The following is a 21,388-nucleotide window of genomic DNA, read 5'->3' on the forward strand; positions in this document are numbered from 1 at the left end:
AATAAGATTTTGGGTGAGATGATTGTTAAGTTTCCTGGGTGGGGGTGGGGGAGTCTGTACTGTTTAGTGGCAGCAGCAACAGTACTAACGATCAGAATGGCAGCTGGCCTTCCCCATGCCCAGGTAATAGACGTGCGCTGCCTATATTTGTCTCTTCCTTCCTTCTCTCCTTCTTAACTTCTTTCCCTGTTTTCCTCCCTCTCTTCCTTCCTCCTGATTTGCATGTAGAATGGGGAGGCTACTTGGGTGAGATGGTTCTCACTGAGTTAGACTATCCCATACACACTGCCTTGGCACCTGTCCCCAGCACTTATTGCCAGCGCCACCCCACCCCAGTCACTTAACAACGTGTAACAAATGCCTCCCAGGCACTTCCCCAGACCAAGTGGACGGTTGAGTGAGCTCACTGCAGTTCTCCCCCATCTTTCTCCCCCTCTGTCTTCCTATGCCACCCCTCACTTGGGCACGTCTTTCCCATGGTGCCACCATCATCACCTATGGGCTGGGGGCCCAGCACAGTGAGGGCTGCTTGCTGGGGTTGATGGCAGGGGGTGGGGGTTGGGGGTTAGGGGGGTCGATGGCAGAGCGGGACCACCTGCAGGGCAAGGCAGGATGTGCTGAGTGTCTGGGGAGCTGGGCCATGGGAGGAGAGGGCTCTGTGGGGTGGGGCTGTGGGCTGGAGGAGTGGAGACCAGGTGGGCACCGACAAGGTCCAAAGTGCCTGCCCAGCTCTGCCCACCTTCCTCTTTCCCTGTTCTCCTCCCCTTCCATCTCTCTGCCTGATCCCTGTGGGGTCATCCAATATGTCACCCTCGGGATGAGAGCCCAGCTATGTGAACCCAGCTGCTGCCACTAAAGAGGGCAGACTCCCCTACCCCACCCTTGGCCCTGCCTGACTGTCCCTTGCTCAGTTACAGGGCTTCTCATGTGGGACTGACAGGCACAGTTTTAGGGGAAGAAGTGGGGAGCGATTCTCATCTGTGTCACCAGCTTCAACTGTGCAGCCTCAATGCATGTCACCTGACAAACTAAACATTCAGTCTGCAGACCACTTAGGGCCCATGACCTGAGGCTGGAAGGGAAATTTTCTTCCTCTGTCCTGTGGATGTCTGTCACCCGGGGCACACCCTGCCTTATGCTGTGTTTAATGTCCTGCACAGGCCCCAAATCCAGATACCAAGTGTGGCAGTGACCCTGGTGAAGCTGGGTGGCCCTCTGGGAGATAGGGGTGGGAAGTGTGGAGAGTGGGTGCTGCCCAGAGGGTTCAGATTCCCTGGGAAAACCACTGGGCTGACTCACCAATGCCCTCTTTCATCCCAGGATCCTTTCCAGCCCTTCAGTGAGGGATGTGGGCCCTGGTGTTCTGGGTCCTGAAGGGCCTGTAGTCCAAATCCTGGTGCCCCCTTCCTAGCCTGTATTAATCATGCTTGTATTTTCTCTTTTTCTGTTTTGACACCTTAACAAGCTTGCTGGAAGTTTGGGATTAGCAGATGCAAACTATTATATATATAATGGATAGACAACAAAGTCCTACTGTTTAGCACAATATCAATATCCTGTGATAAACCATAACAGCAAAAAAAATATGTAAAAGAGTATCTATATAACTGAGTCACTTTGCTGTGTCCCAGAAACTAACACAAGATGGTAAATCAACTATATTTGATTACAAAATAAATTTTAAAAAATCCAAAAAGCCAGCTGGCTGCAAAGGGACTGTTTCTCCCGGGGCTAGCAAAGGCTCAGCCTGGAGCATCTCCTTACCTGAATCTCATGTACAAAGCCAATATTGGTTCCCTGCCCTAAGTCATGCCAGGGCCAGGTATGAGGTGACTTGAGACCACGCCTATAGTCAGAAGCCCACCAGAAGCATTCAAAGTACTCACAGACACAGGCTCTGGCTTGGCTTTCCTCGCTCCTGCTTCTGCCTCCTGAGTAAACCTTGTGCTTCCCCATGTGGCCCTGCATGGCATGGTGTGCCCTGTCCTCTCAGGAAATGTAAGTGATAAATTCTTCCTTCAGTGGCACTGGCCTTTCCAGTCGTCACTATGTCACCTCTGTAAATTAGAACCTCATGGGGGCTTCCCTGGTGGCTCAGTGGTAAAGAATCTGCCTGCCAATGTAGGAGACATGGGTTCAATCCCTGGTTTGGGCAGATCTCACATGCCACAGAGCAACGAAGTCCAGGTGCCACAACTATTGAGCCCAGGAACAGCAACTATTGAGCCCTCTGGCAGCAACTGCTGGCGCCTGCATGCCCTAGAGCCTGTGCACCACGAGAGAAGCCACTATACTGAGACCCCCACACACTGCAACAAAAAGTAGCCCCTGCTCTTTGCAACTAGAAAAAAGCCGTTGTAGCACAGCCAAAAATAAATAAAATCGGAAAAAAACCCCAAACCCTCATGGGTACACAGCTCCAGGCCCATCTCGTTTTTCTCTATGCACTGACTCCCTAACCCTTTCTCCTGTTCTCAGACTGCAGGCCACAGCTCCCAACCATGCTCCTTTCTGGCCTCTCTTGCTCTTCAAAGAAACTTGCAGACATGCACCACCCATCACACTGTCCTCAGTACTATTAAAAGAGGTTTAATTTCACCCTTAAATTAGCCACGAATGTCTACAGTGTTAATATTCACACTGGGGGAGTGCAGGCAAACTGGCTGCTTCAGGCCCTGGTGGGCAGGGGAATGGAAATTCGTTCACTGTCTTTGAAAAGTGATTTGACAAAATATTTCAAGAATTTTAAAAATAGGACTTAACAAAAGAATGATCTTATTTCTTAAATTCTGACTTTCAGTTTTTCTTTTTTATCAAAGTATCAGTCAGTTCAGTTCAGTCACTCAGTTGTGTCGGACTCTTTGCGACCCCGGGAATCGCAGCTCGCCAGGCCTCCCTGTCCGTCACCAACTCCCGGAGTTCACTCAGACTCATGTCCATCAAGTCAGTGATGCCATCCAGCCATCTCATCCTCTGTCATCCCCTTCTCCTCCTGCCCCCAATCCCTCCCAGCATCAGTCTTTTCCAATGAGTCAACTCTTTGCATCAGGTGGCCAAAGTACTGGAGTTTCAGCTTTAGCATCATTCCTTCCAAAGAAATCCCAGGGCTGATCTCCTTCAGAATGGACTGGTTGGATCTCCTTGCAGTCCAAGGGACTCTCAAGAGTCTTCTCCAACACCACAGTTCAAAAGCATCAATTCTTCGGTGCTCAGCCTTCTTCACAGTCCAACTCGCACATCCATACATGACCACAGGAAAAACCATAGCCTTGACTAGACGGACCTTTGTTGGCAAAGTAATGTCTCTGCTTTTGAATATGCTATCTAGGTTGGTCATAACTTTCCTTCCAAGGAGTAAGCGTCTTTTAATTTCATGGCTGCAGTCACCATCTGCTGTGATTTTGGAGCCCCCATAAATAAAGTCTGACACTGTTTCTACTGTTTCCCCATCTATTTCCAATGAAGTGATGGGACCGGATGCCATGATCTTCGTTTTCTGAATGTTGAGCTTTAAGCCAACTTTTTCATTCTCCACTTTCACTTTCATCAAGAGGCTTTTGAGTTCCTCTTCACTTTCTGCCATAAGGGTGGTGTCATCTGCATATCTGAGGTTATTGATATTTCTCCCAGCAATCTTGATTCCAGCTTGTGTTTCTTCCAGTCCAGCGTTTCTCATGATGTGCTCTGCATATAAGTTAAATAAACAGGGTGACAATATACAGCCTTGACAAACTACTTTTCCTATTTGGAACCAGTCTGTTGTTCCATGTCCAGTTCGAACTGTTGCTTCCTGACCTGCATACAAATTTCTCAAGAGGCAGATCAGGTGGTCTGGTATTCCCATCTTTTTCAGAATTTTCTACAGTTTATTGTGATGCACACAGTCAAAGGCTTTGGCATAGTCAATAAAGCAGAAATAGATGTTTTTCTGGAACTTTCTTGCTTTTTCCATGATCCAGCGGATGTTGGCAATTTGATCTCTGGTTCCTCTGCCTTTTCTGAAACCAGCTTGAACATCAGGAAGTTCACCATTCACATATTGCTGAAGCCTGGCTTGGAGAATTTTGAGCATTACTTTACTAGCATGTGAGATGAGTGCAATTGTGCGGTAGTTTGAGCATTCTTTGGCATTGCCTTTCTTTGGGATTGGAATGAAAACTGACCTTTTCCAGTCCTGTGGCCACTGCTGAGTTTTCCACATTTGCTGGCATATTGAGTGCAGCACTTTCACAGCATCATCTTTCAGGATTTCGAATAGCTCAACTGGAATTCCATCACCTCCACTAGCTTTGTTCATAGTGATGCTTTCTAAGGCCCACTTGACTTCACATTCCAGGATGTCTGGCTCTAGGTCAGTGATCACACCATCGTGATTATCTGGGTCGTGAAGATCTTTTTTATACAGTTCTTCTGTGTATTCTTGCCATCTCTTCTTAATATCTTCTGCTTCTGTTAGGTCCATACCATTTCTGTCCTTTATCAAGCTCATCTTTGCATGAAATGTTCCTTTGGTATCTCTGATTTTCTTGAAGAAATCCCTAGTCTTTCCCATTCTGTTGTTTTCCTCTATTTCTTTGCATTGATCGCTGAAGAAGGCTTTCTTATCTCTTCTTGCTATTCTTTGGAACTCTGCATTCATATGCTTATGTCTTTCCTTTTCTCCTTTGCTTTTCGCTTCTCTTCTTTTCACAGCTATTTGTAAGGCCTCCCCAGACAGCCATTTTGCTTTTTTGCATTTCTTTTCTATGGGAATGGTCTTGATCCCTGTCTCCTGTACAATGTCACGAACCTCCTTCCATAGTTCATCAGGCACTCTATCTATCAGATCTAGGCCCTTAAATCTATTTCTCACTTCCACTGTATAATCATATGGGATTTGATTTAGGTGATATCTGAATGGTCTAGTGGTTTTCCCTACTTTCTTCTTCAGTCTGAATTTGGCAATAAGGAGTTCATGGTCTGAGCCACAGTCAGCTCCTGGTCTTGTTTTGCTGACTGTATAGAGCTTCTCCATCTTTGGCTGCAAAGAATATAATCAATCTGATTTCGATGTTGACCATCTGGTGATGTCCATGTATAGTCTTCTCTTGTGTTGTTGGAAGAGGGTGTTTGTTATGACCAGTGCACTTTCTTGGCAAAACTCTATTAGGCTTTGCCCTGCTTCATTCCGTATTTCAAGGCCAAATTTGCCTGTTACTCCAGGTGTTTCTTGAGTTCCTACCTTTGCATTCCAGTCTCCTATAATGAAAAGGACATCTTTTTTGGGTGTTCTAAAAGGTCTTGTAGGTCTTTATAGAACCGTTCAACTTCAGCTTCTTCAGCATTACTGGTTGGGGCATAGACTTGGATTACTGTGATATTGAATGGTTTGCCTTGGAAATGAACAGAGTTTTTGAGATTGCATTCAAGTACTGCATTTCGGACTCTTTTGTTGACCATGATGGCTACTCCATTTCTTCTGAGGGATTCCTGCCCACAGTAGTAGATATAATGGTCATCTGAGTTGAATTCACCCATTCCAGTTCATTTCAGTTCGCTGATTCCTAGAATGTCGACATTCATTCTTGCCATCTCTTGTTTGACCACTTCCAATTTGCCTTGATTCATGGACCTGACATTCCAGGTTCCTATGCAATATTGCTCTTTACAGCATCGGTCCTTGCTTCTATCACCAGTCACATCCACAGCTGGGTATTGTTTTTGCTTTGGCTCCATCCCTTCATTCTTTCTGGAGTTATTTCTCCACTGATCTCCAGTAGCATATTGGGCACCTATTGACCTGGGGAATTTCTCTTTCAGTATCCTGTCATTTTGCCTTTTCATCCTGTTCATGGGGTTCTCAAGGTAAGAGTACTGAAGTGGTTTGCCTTTCCCTTCTCCACTGGACCACATTCTGTCAGATCTCTCCACCATGACCCGCCCGTCTTGGGTTGCCCCATGGGCATGGCTTAGTTTCATTGAGTTAGACAAGGCTGTGGTCCTAGTGTGATTAGATTGACTAGTTTTCTGAGAGTATGGTTTCAGTGTGTTTGCCCTCTGATGCCCTCTTGCAACACCTACCGTCTTACTTGGGTTTCTCTTACCTTGGGCAGGGGTATCTCTTCATGGCTGCTCTGACAAAGTGCAGCCATTGCTCCTTACCTTGGACAAGGGGTATCTCCTCACCACCGTCCTTCCTGACCTTCAATGTGGTAAGTATAGTTATACTATCAAAGTATAGTTCACTTATTATATTAATTGCAAGTATATAATTTAGTAATTTGGTGATTTTATAGATATCATCCATATAAAATTATTATAAAACATTGGCTTTTTCGCTGTGCTGTACATTACGTCTGTTAACTCATCTATTTTATAACTTGTAGATTGTACCTCTTAATCCTGTCTGTATTTGCCCCTCCCCCACCTCTCAATTATCTTACCATTTATAAGATAAAAATAGTATCAAATTTGCTTAAGTCCTTCATGTAAAGTTTTAGAATAACATGTGGGACAAAGCAAACAATAAGTTATCATTTAGTTGATATAAGTAAGCATTTTAATTCATTTGGAGTGCATCCTACACACACATATCTGTAGGGTTGTTGTTGTTTAGTTGTTAAGTCATGTTGTGTGACTCTTTGTAACCACATGGACGGTAGCTAGCCAGGCTCATCTGTTCATGGGATTCTCCAGGCAAGAATACTGGAGTGGGTTGCCATTTCCTGCTCCAATCTGTAGGGTACATGTATGGAATTTGGTCAGACAAAAAGTCTTGCCTCAAGGAAGGAGAATGGAGGAAGGTGTTAGTTGAGAAGAGAAACTTCACACTCGAAATGCTTAAAAATTCATATAATCTTAAAAAATGCAATACAATCCTACAGGGATATTAAACTTAAAAAAAAAAGTACACAGAGAAAATTTTTACTCTTAATCCATCCTATTATTCCAGTCCTGCATAACTTTTATTTTTCCCGAGTATTTTTTGCAGAGACAAATGTTTTTCCAAAGATTGGAATCTGCATACCCTTCAGGACTTAAGCATCTTCCTGCCAACTGCTGTAGGACAAAACACCTTGTACAGTCAGCCCTCTGAATCTGTGGTTCCACATGGGCAGATTTAACCAACCCCAGAGAGAAAATACTGAATTCCAGAGTTATGAAAAGTAAAACTTTAATTTTCTGTGTACTGGGAACTATTTACACATTATTTATAAACAACTATTTACATAATGCATTTTATTAGCTATTAGAAGTAACCTCAGTAACCTCCGGAGAAGGCAATGGCACCCCACTCCAGTACTCTTGCCTGGAAATCCCATGGGCGGAGGAGCCTGGTGGGCTGCAGTCCATGAGGTCGTGAAGAGTCGGACACGACCCAGCGATTTGACTTTCACTTTTCACTTTCATGCATTGGAGAAGGAAATGGCAACCCACTCCAGTGTTCTTACCTGGAGAGTCCCAGGGACGGAGGAGCCTGGTTGGCTGCCGTCTATGGGGTCGCACAGAGTCGGACACGACTGAAGCGACTTAGCAGCAGCAGCAGCAGCAGCAGTAACCTCAGATACAGCAGATGACACCACCCTTATGGCAGAAAGTGAAGAGGAACTGAAGAGCCTCTTGATGACAGTGAAAGAGGAGTGAAAAAGCTGACTTAAACTCAACATTCAAAAAACGAAGATCATGGCATCTGGTCCCATTACATCATGGCAAATAGGGGAAACAATGTAAACAGTGACAGACTTTATTTTATTGGGCTCCAAAAAATCACTGCAGATGGTGACTGCAGCCATGAAATTAAAAGATGCTTGTTCCTTGGAAGAAAAGCTATGACCAACCTAGATGGCATATTGAAAAGCTGAGACATTACTTTGCCAACAAAGGTCCATCTAGTCAAAGCTATGATTTTTCCAGTAGTCATGAATGGATGTGAAAGTTGGACCATAAAGAAATCTGAGCGCCGAAGAATTGAAGTTTTTGAACTGTGGTGTTGGAGAAGACTCTTGAGAGTCCCTTGGACTGCAAGGAGATCCAATCAGTCAATCTTAAATAAAATGAGTCCTGAATATTGACTGGAAGAATTCATGCTGAAGCAGAAACTCCAATACTTTGGCCACCTGATGCGAAGAACTGACTCACTGGGAAAAGACCCTGATTGAAGGCAGGAGGAGAAGGGGAAGAGAGAGGATGATGGTCGGATGGCACTACCGACTGGCTGGACAGGGCGTCTGAGCAAGCTCCGGCAGTTGGTGATGTATAAGGAAGCCTGATGTGCTGCAGTCCACGGGGTCGCAAACAGTCGGACACGACTGAGCGACTGAACTTAACATGATTTCATATAAGAGACCTCAGGTTTTGGTATCGTGCACAGCTCCTGGGACCAAACACATAGCATGACACTGACGGAGGAAACGACTAGCTAACAGCAGGATGGTTCCACACTTAGCCCAAGTCCCCACCTCTCTTAGGCCCACGTGCGCCGAGGACCCCTCCCGGGTTGTTTCCAGCGATGCCTGTCGAAGAGCCCCGCCCATCATGCTTTGCCTTTCGGCCAGCGTCTCAGGCATCGCGGCGGACAGCCCGGCTTCCTGGGCGCCGCGGGCCTGGGAGGACCCCAGCGACAGCCTCAGTGTAGGGCCCGGTGGACGCAGCGGCAGCGGCGGTGGCGGCGGGACGTTGCAACGGAAGGCGCAGGTTGTCTCCGGAACGCACTCTGCCGGCCACCCTTGCAGCCCTGGCTGACGGTCGTGCGGCCGGCGCCATGTCTGTGAGCGAGATCTTCGTGGAGCTGCAGGGCTTTTTGGCTGCCGAGCAGGACATCCGAGAGGCGAGCCCCCGTCTCCCCATATCCCTTCCCCTCTCCTTGCCTAGCTGGGCCGCGACGCCCGGCCCTCCTCCGTCGCTCTGATTCGAGCGGTGGGGAAGCCTCCGGGGGTGGGTTCCTACCCTTCTTGTTTCGGCTTAGGGCACCTCTTTGCCCCCGCCCCCGATTCTGCTGCCAGGTCCTGGTTCTCTGTGTTCAGGGCTCGGCTCTTCAGCATCACCTACCTCATTTGGGTGTCAGTTTTTCTCATTTTTAATTCATTTTTATGTCGAACCCTCAGCGCGTGGGACTCAGACAACACGTGTTTCTTGTGTGGGTTATTGGTGTCTTAAAAGCACGTGTGGCCATTTCTCTTTAAAACTCTCCTGTGGCTCCTCATTCCACGTAGGATAAAAATCCAGACCCAACTGTGGCCCACGGGTCTCTCCAGTCTCATTTTACTCCTTCTGTTGTATGTTATGGTCACGCTACCTCCCTTTTATTCTTCCAGTTCCCCAAATAGCGTCCTGCCTCGGGACTTTTGCAAGCACTGCTTGCTTTTCCTGGAATGCGTTTCTTTTCCATTCTTTTTTTCTGGTCATCTTCTTGACCTCACAATCAAAAGGATCTTTTTCCTGTTATGTTTACTTATAGTAGCGCATTAATTTGTGCGGTTGTTACTTTTTAAACGCCTCCCGCTTGATGCAACTGCAGGAAAGAAGGGATCGTTTGCTTTGTTCCCTAGTCATACAAGTGCTCAGTGAATATTTGTAAAATGAATGAATGAAAAATACTCAGTCCTGTGTTGTGTTTCGTTTTTCTCTTTTTGGTTTATGTCAGGATACCTCATCTTCAGTGTTCCAATGGGATATTTGGGGCGAGTGGGTGGCTATTACCGTTTGAAATGTGTATGAGGAATCTCAGGTGTTTTAATGACTTCCTGAAGGTCTCATAGAGAAGGTAGAAAAGTCAGAATTCAGTTCTGAATAAATCTTGTGCACCATTTGTGTCATTGTAAAGGTTGATAGTGTTTAAAATGTAGGTGAAGGTGTCATAGATCAAATGTACTGTCTAGTATGTTTGGTTTGAGGCTATGATAATATAATACTTATGTTGAATTTATTTGATATTTTGATCTAATTCTTTCTAGGAAATCCGAAAAGTTGTACAGAGTTTAGAACAAACAGCTCGAGAGATTTTAACTCTACTGCAAGGGGTCCATCAGGGTGCTGGGTTTCAGGACAGTAAGTTCTTTGTTTTGATTTGGAAGGTTTTATCCACTCTGTCAATCTTTTATCTAAAGAGTTAATTTACAATCAGAAGATGTATCAAATCTGTAAGGTTTAACTATGAAAATTGTTCCTCATGTTTTTATGGTGAGTAAAAATTGGAGAAATAAGTGAGTTGATCATTTTATAGGTTTATGGAATTCTCTGTATTTCTGTTGATTTTCTGCTTTCACATAGGTTGGATTAGGAATGTTTTCTCTAGTGGTGTCGTTCTGATGATAATTGTGGTAGTTCCATAGTTCTCTTGTGTATATAGCAACTTTTATTTGGCTTTTTCTTAACACCAATCTTTCAGTCATTGAATGTGATTTAATATGTACTTTTAGATAATAAAATGGCCAGTGTAAAATGTTGTCACAGTGTTTACAGTCAGTCTCTTGAATGCAGATAGAGTATAAGAAGTTTAGAAATGGAATCTCTATTGTAAAAGATAACACAGTTAAAAGAAGTGAAATGTGTTTTCAGATTAAGAATTATATCATAATGTAGCTAACAGGTGTCAGGGGGAAGTCATTTTTGTGAGAGATAGGGAGTTGGTCAGCCTGATTGAGAATAATAAAGCTGTTAAAACTTTTTTTTTTTAATTTTTTGATCACATCGTGTGGCATGTGGAATCTTAGTTCCCCAAACAGGGATTGAATCCTTGCACCCTGCAGTGGAAGCATGGAGTGTTAACCACTGAACTTGCAAAGAAGTCCTAAAGCTGCTTTTTGACTAAATATAAGTGCTAAGTGAAGTCACTCAGTCGTGTCCAACTCTTTGCGAGCCCATGGACGGTAGCCTACCAGGTTCCTCCGTCTATGGGATTTTCCAGGCAAGAATACTGGAGTGGGGTGCCATTTCCTTCTCCAGGAGATCTTCCCAACCCAGGGATTGAACCTGGGTCTCCCGCATTGTAGGCAGATGCTTTACCATCTGAGCCACCAGGGAAGTCCTTGACCAAATATGGGAGCCTTCAAAATCCAATTTTAGGCATCCTTTGGCGACTGACTAGGAAAGGCAGCTTAAAGATTAGTTAATTTATAACAGTTTGCCAGTGTGTTTCCTGACATACCCCCTTTTAGCAATTTTTTTGTTGTTTATTTTTCAGTAGGGAAACTAGATATGAAATTTTGAGAGCCAGGTTGATAGCAGAGATGCATGCTCTACATTTGCTCATGAGATTTAAAAAAATTGGTTTATTTCCAGGTAGACTGCATAGATTGTTAAGCAAGAACTGTATTTGAAATTTGGTAAGTCTTTCATTACTTCATTTGACTATCTTTTTGTGATCAGTTCCAAAAAGGTGTTTGAAAGCTCGAGAACATTTTGGTACAGTAAAAACACATCTAACGTCTTTGAAGACCAAGTTTCCTGCTGAACAGTATTACAGGTTTGTAAGACAAGTAGCATCTTGTATAACATTAAGTAAAAGAAGGCAAGAGAAAAATTTGTGTGGACTAAATGATTGCTTAGATTTAGGTGACAATCCTACTTAGAAGAAACAACAGAGAGGAAAAGGAACTGTTAATAGTGGTAGTATTTTAATAGTGACAAAATTGCTGACTTTCTTTTTCTCCCTTTTACTTTCATAATTTTCTTAAGGAACATGTGTAATTTTTGCAATGAGAAAGTAATTAAAAAGAAAATATTATGTGAAGGTCAAAATGGAGAATATTTTTTTAGTTTATTGAAGTTACTTATAAAGTTGAATGGGCTGTATCTAAGCTATTAAGATTATGGAATTAAGTGGCAGTGTATATGTATAAACTGAATATTGAATTTTGCTGCCAAGTAACATATGCAGCTAATATTTTATGCCATTATTTTATTAAATCTGCAACACTATTAATTTTAAGAAACAGTGTTATGTTTTGTCTTATTAGGGAAAAGATTGTTATTATTCATAATTATGAAACATGTTTGTTTAATACTTTGTTTAATACTTCCTGATTTCACAGTGTTAGATTGTTTAATACTTCCTGATTTCACAGGTGTTAAACTGGGGAAAACTGAGTGTTGATGAAATATGGTAAATATGAACCTAACTTTCTATTTAGACTTGCTTTCTCACTAGAGACAATGTTCTCTTAGGATACGTTAGGGTAAGAAATACTTAAGACAGGTATGTGGGGAGTAGGTAGTGTAACCTCACAAGATTGTTGAAAGATAGGGAGGGGCTGGCAAACTACTGTGACCTTTCATATTTTATATAAATATATTTTAAAGAGTTAACTAAGAAAAAAAAAAGAAACAAATAAGAGTGTGACAGAGACTGAATGTGACCCAGAAAGCCTCAGTCTTAGAAAAGGTTTGCTGACCCTTGCTGTAAGGTTAATAGCGGGGGCTTAGAGAATAGAACCGTAGAATTGGTAGGGTCTTTAGAGAGCATGGAGTTTGGAGTTCACATACAGGCTGCCCTCTGGCTGATTTGGCCCTCAAAATGTTTGATTTGACCTACATTGTGTTGAAAGATGTTTTTGAATTTGTTGCCACATTTGAAAATCAGGAGGCATAGCATAAACATCTAGGGGTTATAAAATTTCTTTTTTCTTTTTCAGTCTCCTCGCTCAGTTTGACTACTGTATTCCCAATGTTTTAAGGTCACCTGTTTAGTGATGGTAGTTCTTTCTCATGTGTGTGAAGCTGGAGTTTCTTGATACCCTGCCTTCAGTTCAGAGTGTAGGACTGAGATGCTGAGGCTGATGTACATTGCAGTTCTCATCAATTTGCATTTGCCAGCATTTATTTTTCTCAGAGCAGTATCATTGTTCACCGATTAAACTTCTAAAGCACAGTTGCTCTTGTCTATAACATTTGGTTGTAAATTTTTACATTCATCAGAATTGGACCATGCTTCTTATATATTAAAATTATAATAAATAATTTTTATAAATTTGGACTGGCAAAATTTACACTAAATCCATCTATATATAATACTTAAATGTTGTATTGTTCTTAACACATTTTATATTTTGGAGTTTCACATAAGGTTTTATTTTAAAAAGGGTCCCGTGCCTCACGTGTTTGGCCGTGATTGTCCTGTGCCTGTCTTTTCTTTTTTTTTTAAATTTTTATTTATTTATTTATTTTTATTTTATTTTATTTTTTTGTGTGTGCCTGTCTTTTCTAACACCTGGTCCCTCGCACTCACTGCAGGTTTCACGAGCACTGGAGGTTTGTGCTGCAGCGCTTGGTCTTCTTGGCAGCGTTTGTTGTGTACTTGGAGTCCGAAACCCTAGTAACCCGAGAAGCGGTTACGGAGATCCTTGGCAGTGAGTGTCCTCAGTCGTGTCCATCCACACGATCGGTTTAATTTTTGGTGGGAGGGGCTTTCTGTTTATGGAAACAAATGAGAACTAAATGGAAAACGGGTTTCTTGGAGAGATGAAAACTAAAAATATGTAGGGGCTTGCTCTGTGTACTTGGGCGTTTCTTTTAGTTTTAAAAAATTTTAAGCCTACAGAAGAGTTGAACGTGAAGACCTGCTTACTCCCACTTAGATCCTCTGCTTGTTCACATTTTGCCCTGTCTGTGTCGTCTCCTCACTGTGTGCTGGGGGCATGTTTGAACTGTTTGGAAGTCAGGTGTAGATCCCATGACTTCTTAAATGTTTCAACGCATACTTTCTAAAAGCTATTCTCATGCATAACAGGATACTATTCTTGGTGGTATTACTTTAAGAAAAACGAAATGAAAGATTGAATTTTGCTTGAGAGCTCAAAGATTCCACAGTGAGGTCTGTTGCCAAGGATATGTCTACATTCAAAAGATAGTTTTGAAAGACTCCTTTTTTTACTTTGAGAGAAATTGTACTTGTGTATATGTGTGTGTATTTAAAAAAAATTTTAGGTGTAAGTTACGTTTCCATCGTGACCCTGTCTTTACCGTGTCACATTTTTCAGTTGAGCCTGATCGGGAGAAGGGATTTCACTTGGATGTGGAAGATTATCTCTCGGGAGTTCTCATTCTCGCTAGTGAACTGGTAAGAAGCTTAGTGATTTGCCATTTGCTCTTTTTGATCTTTCCATATCATTGTCAGTTTTTTTAAATGGGTACAAAAATTCAGATGTCCCATTCTTTTCTAAGCCATCTGTCAGTCACAGGGTAGTCATTGACTGCGTACTGTGTGTGTTAACGTTTTGCTGGGATGGCAATTCAGACAATGAGGTGGCTTTGCACACTTGCTATTATGTGATTTAAAAAGATGAGAACAACTTCTTCCTTTCAGAGCAGTGGCACAGTATATATTCCTGCTAACTGTTCCTTTATATAGTTGTTTTGGGGAACAATTAACTATAGAACTTTTACCAGTTGTTATTGTCTTTCACCCCTTAATTTTGCTCCAAGAAATTGTCCTATAAAAATAAATCAAAAGCAGAAGAAAGCTGTTATAAAGGAATTTACTCTAACCCTATTTATATTTATGAGAAGTCGGGAGACCACAGAAACTCCATCAAAAGGGGAATGATTTCTTAAGTTTTAAGTAAGTAAGTAATACCGAGCTGTTGTCAAAACTGATTATGAGGGATAGTGTGGACAAGTCATGTGGCGCACCAGCCTCATGGCTGTGACTTGGAGGAAGAGCCCTGCTGTGACGTTCCTCTTTTCTCCCACAGTCGAGGTTGTCTGTCAACAGTGTGACCGCCGGAGACTACTCCCGGCCCCTGCACATCTCCACCTTCATCAACGAGCTGGACTCCGGCTTCCGCCTCCTCAACCTCAAAAATGATTCCCTGAGGAAGCGCTACGATGGCCTGAAGTACGACGTGAAGAAAGTGGAGGAGGTAGTCTACGACCTCTCCATCCGGGGTTTCAACAAGGAGACGGCGGCAGCCTGCGTGGAGAAGTAGGGGGCTCCCCCCAGCCCTGCTAACTCCAGTGGTGCCCACCAGGCCCAGCCCAGCGCCTCCCATGGTAGTTAGGATGTCCCGTTGCTAAACACCGCGCTTCATTTTCTTAACCGGTTGTGTGGTGTATCAAAGTTGAAACACTTTTTAGGGGGTGACAGAATAGCCTTTACAAAGACAGGTTTTTCTTTGTTGTTTTCAGTGAATTTGCTCTGTAACTCAGTATACTTCAGTTTTGTCCGAAAACGTACATGTTGATCTCTTGGTAAAGTTCTTTTCTTGCTTACCCTGATGCTGTCGATGTGCTGATTGAGAACTTCATTGTCTTATTTGTCATTCTTCCAGGAGTGATCCTTGTGTTTTCTATTTCCACATTAGCCATCCATATCCAGGTGTGGCCTGGATACAGTGTAAAAACAGATAATTAAACGGATGGTTGCCATGTGAAGGACAACTTATTTTATATTTTCCTTCCTTATTTTAAGCCTTGTGAGTAAATCAGGTGTTGAATTTTTTTGCAAGGCAAGTATAGCCCCAGGGTTCTATCTCACTGCCATCAAAATATCAGAGATTAAACTTCAAAGACAAGTTCAACAGGTTATTTTGGGACAATTTTGTAATAAGGATTGAGTAGCATCATCTGGCTTTGTTTACCAGGTGGGGAGTAGGGGTAGGGTTCTAAAACACCCATTTTCTGATGTTGCCTTAACATTCTGCTGTTGCAGAATTCTCCATATGCATCTTAAACATTTCATATATTTCTGAGTGTGAAACCTCTTACCTAATGGCCAGGTAGACCTGTAGGTCTGGGAGTGTGCAGCCACTCAGTCAGTTAATTCTCAACATCCTGACAGGTGATATTCTTAGAGAAGAATGCTGTGCTTTGTCTGGAAGAAAGAGAAAACCTTGAATTAAAAGGCAAAAAATAGCTGACGTGGTCATATTTTTAAGAATAAACAATCCTCTCAGGTTGTTAATTATTCCAGTTTTGGGCAAGTCACATGTATCTTACTGGCACAGCGCCCGTCCCCTGTAACCCGCACCCTCCCCATCCCCCATTTTCAGGTAGTACTTGCCATGTAACTTGCTGTTGAATTATGGTGACTTAAACCACAGTATCTTGGAGCTCACTGAAAGGAAGGTGCCAGTGTGTCCAGAATAATAGGAACTACTTAGAAGTGTCACCCTCTCATGCCTAATATGAATTTAGGTTTCCTGTTTGTAAGTAGGATCTTCGGCATGGGCATTGGAGCTGTTATCAGGCTGAGTTAAGGACGACCAAATTTTCCATTATGAGGAAAGAAGTAGAAATGAGGCATAAATTGCTGTGCATTGCTGGATTTTAGAACAATTTTCTTGACAGGTCTTTCTGCAAAGAATTTGTGGAAAGAAGAAAGTTGTTGGAGTCGTAAAGTATCTAGGATGGCCATCTAAAATGTGCAGTAATAGCACTGCCTGGATTGAGCGTAAAAGGTTCTGAATTATGTGATCAGACATATGCAGTAAGTTTGATACTAGTTTTCTTTGCTTTAAGTATTGATTCTGCTTGAGAATAGTAAAGTTCTTGGGAGAAGTTTTGGATTTCAGTTTTCACAAATAGATTTTGAGTGGAGGAGCATGTTCTGGTTTTGTACACCATTTGGGGATATCAAGTGTTATGTGTGATTATTGTGTTGTGTCTGTTGCTGGCTTGTTGTAAAGCAATAAAAACAGTTTCTTTTCTTTTTTGGTCTTTTTGTCACTTAGTGTGTTGCCATGAGAACTGTTCTATGTGGACAGTAAGTTCTGAGTTTTTTTTTCTTTTTAAATTTTTTTTGCATGCCATTTGGCGTATAGGAGCCCAGTTCCCTGACCAGGGATAGAACCCACACCCCCTGAGTTGGAAGTATGTAGTCTTAGCCACAGGACTACTGCGGAAGTCCCAAGTTCTGAATATTTTTGCGGCTGAAGAAGACCAGGGCAATGAGCGCACACTACCCTGTGATAGTTAGAAGTCAACAGCACTGAGCTGTGTGCTGTAAGTATAGGTAATGGTGGTGTGCTCTCCCCTGGTTGGGAAATAACAGGTGTTTTAACTGAAAATGTTGAGAAGCCTTGGCTGTGGTTTCAGGACACCAGGATTGCTTTTTTTAACTTTAGAAAATCAAGCAGGTTAGAGAAAAGAGAGATTAGTGGATGCTTTCTTTACAGATTTATTTATTTATAAGGAGAAGAAAAGAGCTCCATAAATACTTGACAGGATTTGCCCTGCCTTAAACAATGAGTGATGCTTAGGGGAATATAATAAAGACCAAAAGCTCCTTTGGCTGTATTTTGAGACCTTCATTTGGCTTAAGAGATGATTCGGATATGGCTCTTTTTGCATTGTTTCATGATTGTGCACTCAGAAGTTACAACTTTCTTCAACTTTCTTCTTTCTTGGTCTAGACTACACTCTTTGCCCCACGTAGAGCATCACTGTCATGCCTCACACCAAGTAAGATTTTTCCCTGAGCTTGAAATAATTTATTTTCTTAGTATTCATTGTAATAAGCATTAAGAGGGCATGTGGAGCTGAGGACAGAGCCCTGGTTACCAGCAAGGGGAGGGGACAGGGAGGCAGAGGAAGTGGAGCCCATGAGAAGATGAAGTGGCCAGAGAGGGTGACAGAACAGGGAGAGTGGCTCATCACAGAAGCTAGGGGAGTAAAGTATCTTAGGTTTTTTTAGGTGAGAGATTGAAAATGTACATTTTCACAGCCTGAGCGCCTTGTGACTTTGTCAGGCTTGTGACTTTCCTAAGCTCCACTCATCCTCTAGCCCCCCTGATTTATCTATGATACAACGTTCTTGGGTTCCCCAAAGCGCTCTCCCCATTTCCCTCACACCCAGAGTCCTGAACATCTCAACTGGCTGCTCTGCAGGCACCACGAGTCCATGAGCCTTGTGATTTAGGCGAGGCTGGGTGATGCAGAGCACTACAGAGCACGTGTATTTCCCACTCAGACTCCCCGTCTATCGCAGGTTAGCGGGGGACCCACTCCATGCTGTCCTCACGTAGCTCACTGACAGAGCAGCTGCCAGTTGGACCTTTTGCTAGTTCCTCCGGGAGAGTCTTGTCCAGACATGTGCTCCGGTTTGGAAATGACATGTCATTTTCTCTCATTCACTGGTTAGAACCGTGACCCTGTTCATGCCAAGGGGGCCAGGAAGTGGAATCCCACCTTTGTAGGATAAGAGGGTGGAGAGGCAGACAAACTAAATGATGAAAACTGTGGGTGCTGTTCAGCTCCTCTTGTTAGATGATTAATAGCAGTATTTCTGGTCACACGTGCATTTCATTGGGCTTGGAAGGGAGAAGAGATGACACAAGGCCACTTGCTGCCTGGTGGGTGACGGACAAGGGTGGGTCATCTGTAGTCGTCCCCTGTTGTGGAAGGTGTTTCCTGTGTGAAGAGATTCCTCTGGTGTGTGTGTGTTTGTGATTGGGCTTTTGTGTTTTGAATCAAGATTCAGTGAGCTGTAACATGTTTCAAGCACCATGCCAGAAGTTTTATTCAGATCATCTCATTTCATCCTCTGAACAACCTTATGAGGTTGCTTCCACATTTCCCCCCATTTGCATGCATGTGTGCTAAGTCGCTTCAGTTGTGTCTGACTCTTTGTGACCCTATGGACTGTAGCCCATCAGGCCCCTCTGTCCATGGGATTCTCTAGGCAAGAATACTGGAGTGGATTGCCATGTCCTCCAAGGGATCTTCCCCACTCAGGGATTGAACCCGCATCTTTTGCGTCTCCTGCACTGCCAGACGGGTTCTTTACCACTAGCACTACCTGGGAAACCCTTTTCCTACTTCAGACCTGGAGATTGGGCTCACAGCGGGCAGTTCCCTCAGTTCACACCTAGAGGAGCTGGGATTCAGATGCAGTTATTCTGCCAGTCCATCCACACGCACCCTCTCTTCCTTGATGCTCTTGATGGTTACAGTCACCCCATAGCCTGACGAGGCAAAGTCATATCCACAAATCATTGTGAACACAATATGTGTATAGCTTTGGAGTATATGTAATTTGTATTAAAATTTCATGTAATATGTGGGAGATTTGGTCTCGCCCTCAAGATTAGGGTCTATTTCAGGGGAAAGGGTGGCTAGAAAATACATTAACAAGTAAGATGAATATTCAACTGAGTGTCTAATTAAAAAATTTTGACAGCTTTATTAAAATACATTTCACATGTAAAATGGACTCATAAGTGAACTATTCAATGATTTGATTTACCAGACAGTGCAAAGATGATCATAAATCAGTTTTAGAACATTTTTATCTTCCCAAGATATCCCTGTTCCCATTCTCAGCCTCAGGCAGCCACTGGTCTAATTTCTTTCTTTATAAATTTGCCTGTTCTGGATATCTTATTATAAGTGGGATGGTAGAGTATATGGTCCCTCATGTCTTTTCACTTCATGTTAGTAGTTTGTTCCTTCTTATTCCTGAATAGTGTGGATATTCTGGGGCTTCCTAGGTGGCTCAGTGGTAAAGTCTGCCTGCCAGTGCAGGAGACCGTTGTTCAATCTCTGATCCGGGAAGATCCCATGTGCCTCAGAGCAGCTAAGCCTGTGTGCCTCCATTATGGAGCCTGAGCTCTAGAGCCTGGGAGCCAAAACCACTGAGCCCGCATGTGCATCTGTTGAAGCCCATGTGTCCTAGATCCTGTGCTCAGCAACAGGAGAAGCCACCACAGTAAGCCTGTGCACTGCAGCTAGAGAGTAACCCCTGCTCGCCACGTCTAGAGAAAAGCCCTTGCAGCAACGAAGACCCAGCACAGTAAAAAATAAATTTAAAAAAGTATTAAAAAAAAAAAAGTAAACTTACTGCTGATTGGAGCTACAGGCAGATAGATGCTGTGGACTGGATGCTTTATGTCTCCCCTCAAATTCGTATGCAGAATCCTAATCCCCAGTTGATTGATACAGTAAGTCCCCTACATACGAATGGTTTCTGTTCTGAGAGCACGTTTGCAAGTCCAGCAAAGTTAGTCTGGGTACCCAACCAACACAGTCAGCTATGTAGTACTGAACTGTAATAGGTTTATAATCATTTTTCACACAAATACATTAAAAAAAAAAAAATTTTAATCTTACAGTACAGTTCTTGAAAAGTACAACAGCTGGCATACAGGGGCTGGCATTGAGTGAACAGGCCAGAAGAGTTACCGACTGGAAGAGGGAGAGGAATTGGGAGATGGTAGAGCTGACGGATCGTCAGCAGTAGGAGACGGAGGACAAGCTCCAATTTCACTCATGTCTGATGTTGTTGGCACAGATTCTGGGCTTGAAATAAAGATACTGCCCCACTGTACTCTATCGATACAGTACTATAAAGTACACAAAAACACATCCACCTGATAGCATGTGACAACGCACACCAGACACAACTAACTTACGTGACTGGATGTGTGAATGCAGTTTGAAATCTTTCAAAGTTCACAATTTGAAGGTTTGTATGTAGGGAACTTAACTGTATTTGACGGTGGGCTGGTGGGAGGTGATTAGGTCATGAGGATAGAGCCCTCATGAGTGTTATTAGTGCCCTTGTAAAAGGGACCCCAAGAGCCTTTCACCCTCTGTTATGTAAGGACACAGCCAGAAGACAACAGTCTATGAACCAGGAATCAGACCCTTACCAGACACTGAAGCTGCCAGCACCTTTGACCTTGGACTTCCTAGCCTCCAGAACTGCCAGATGTCAATTTCTGTTTAAGCCACTCAGCCTATGCTATTTTTGTTATCACATCCTGAATGGACTAAGGCAAGGGAAGAGGAGGTGAAAGGAGTCAAAAGGTCCTGAGCTGCTAGAAGAACAAACATGGGAATCTGGGAGGTAGCTTCTGAGGGAAGATGTGAAGCTCACTTTTGCAAGTGTTGAGTTGATTATGATGTGGACTGGTTGCACAGGGGGCTGTACTTTTTGGCTTAGAATTTAGGGCCCTGTAGATACAGTAGACGTTTGAATCCTCCTCTGTCTGGAAGGAGGCTTCTCTGGTGGCTTAGACAGTAAAGAATCTGCCTGTGATACAGGAGACCTGGGTTTGATCCCTGAGTCAAGAAGGTCCCCAGGAAAAGGGAATGGATACCCACTCCAGTATTCTTGCCTGGAGAATCCCATGGACAGAGAAGCCTGGCAGGCCGTAGTCCATGGGTGCAAAGAGTCGGACACAACTGAGGAACTAACGCATTCACACTTTTCACTTGGAAAGGGGGAGATGTGTGGGAGAGCAGTGGGGAGGTCTGCACTCGGAACTGTCCTGAGGAGCCAGTGTCTGGTTGACAGCATAGAGAGGATGGCCCGTGTTACTCCCTCTAGTTCGGGGCTATCCAGGCAGGAACAGGGTCCAACAGAAATATGACATACATATATTGCTTCTTCCTATTGCCATGGAAATCCTTTACTTACTATAAAGACTTTAAAGATTTTGACTGAAGGGAAACGAAACTGAAAATAAGTAGA

At 43.4% G+C, this 21,388-nt stretch overlaps 1 protein-coding gene across 2 annotated transcripts; it reads left to right on the forward strand.

The window, feature by feature from the left end:
• The first annotated feature begins 8,564 nt into the window (after positions 1-8,564).
• TSN (translin) lies at positions 8,565-16,622 on the forward strand. Of its 2 annotated transcripts, XM_006075997.4 has the most exons (6): positions 8,581-8,806; positions 9,933-10,026; positions 11,347-11,443; positions 13,210-13,325; positions 13,956-14,035; positions 14,670-16,622. In XM_006075997.4, exons 1-6 carry the CDS (start codon positions 8,741-8,743, stop codon positions 14,901-14,903), a joined length of 687 nt encoding a protein of 228 aa, XP_006076059.1. In that variant the 5' UTR covers positions 8,581-8,740; the 3' UTR covers positions 14,904-16,622. The 2 variants fall into 2 exon arrangements, with proteins under 2 accessions (XP_006076060.3, XP_006076059.1); XM_006075998.4 differs by lacking the exon at positions 13,956-14,035 and having other exon boundaries at positions 8,565-8,806.
• The last annotated feature ends 4,766 nt before the right edge of the window (positions 16,623-21,388 follow it).

This window comes from Bubalus bubalis, chromosome 2 (assembly GCF_019923935.1).
Source record: "Bubalus bubalis isolate 160015118507 breed Murrah chromosome 2, NDDB_SH_1, whole genome shotgun sequence".
NCBI classification, from domain to species: domain Eukaryota; kingdom Metazoa; phylum Chordata; class Mammalia; order Artiodactyla; family Bovidae; genus Bubalus; species Bubalus bubalis.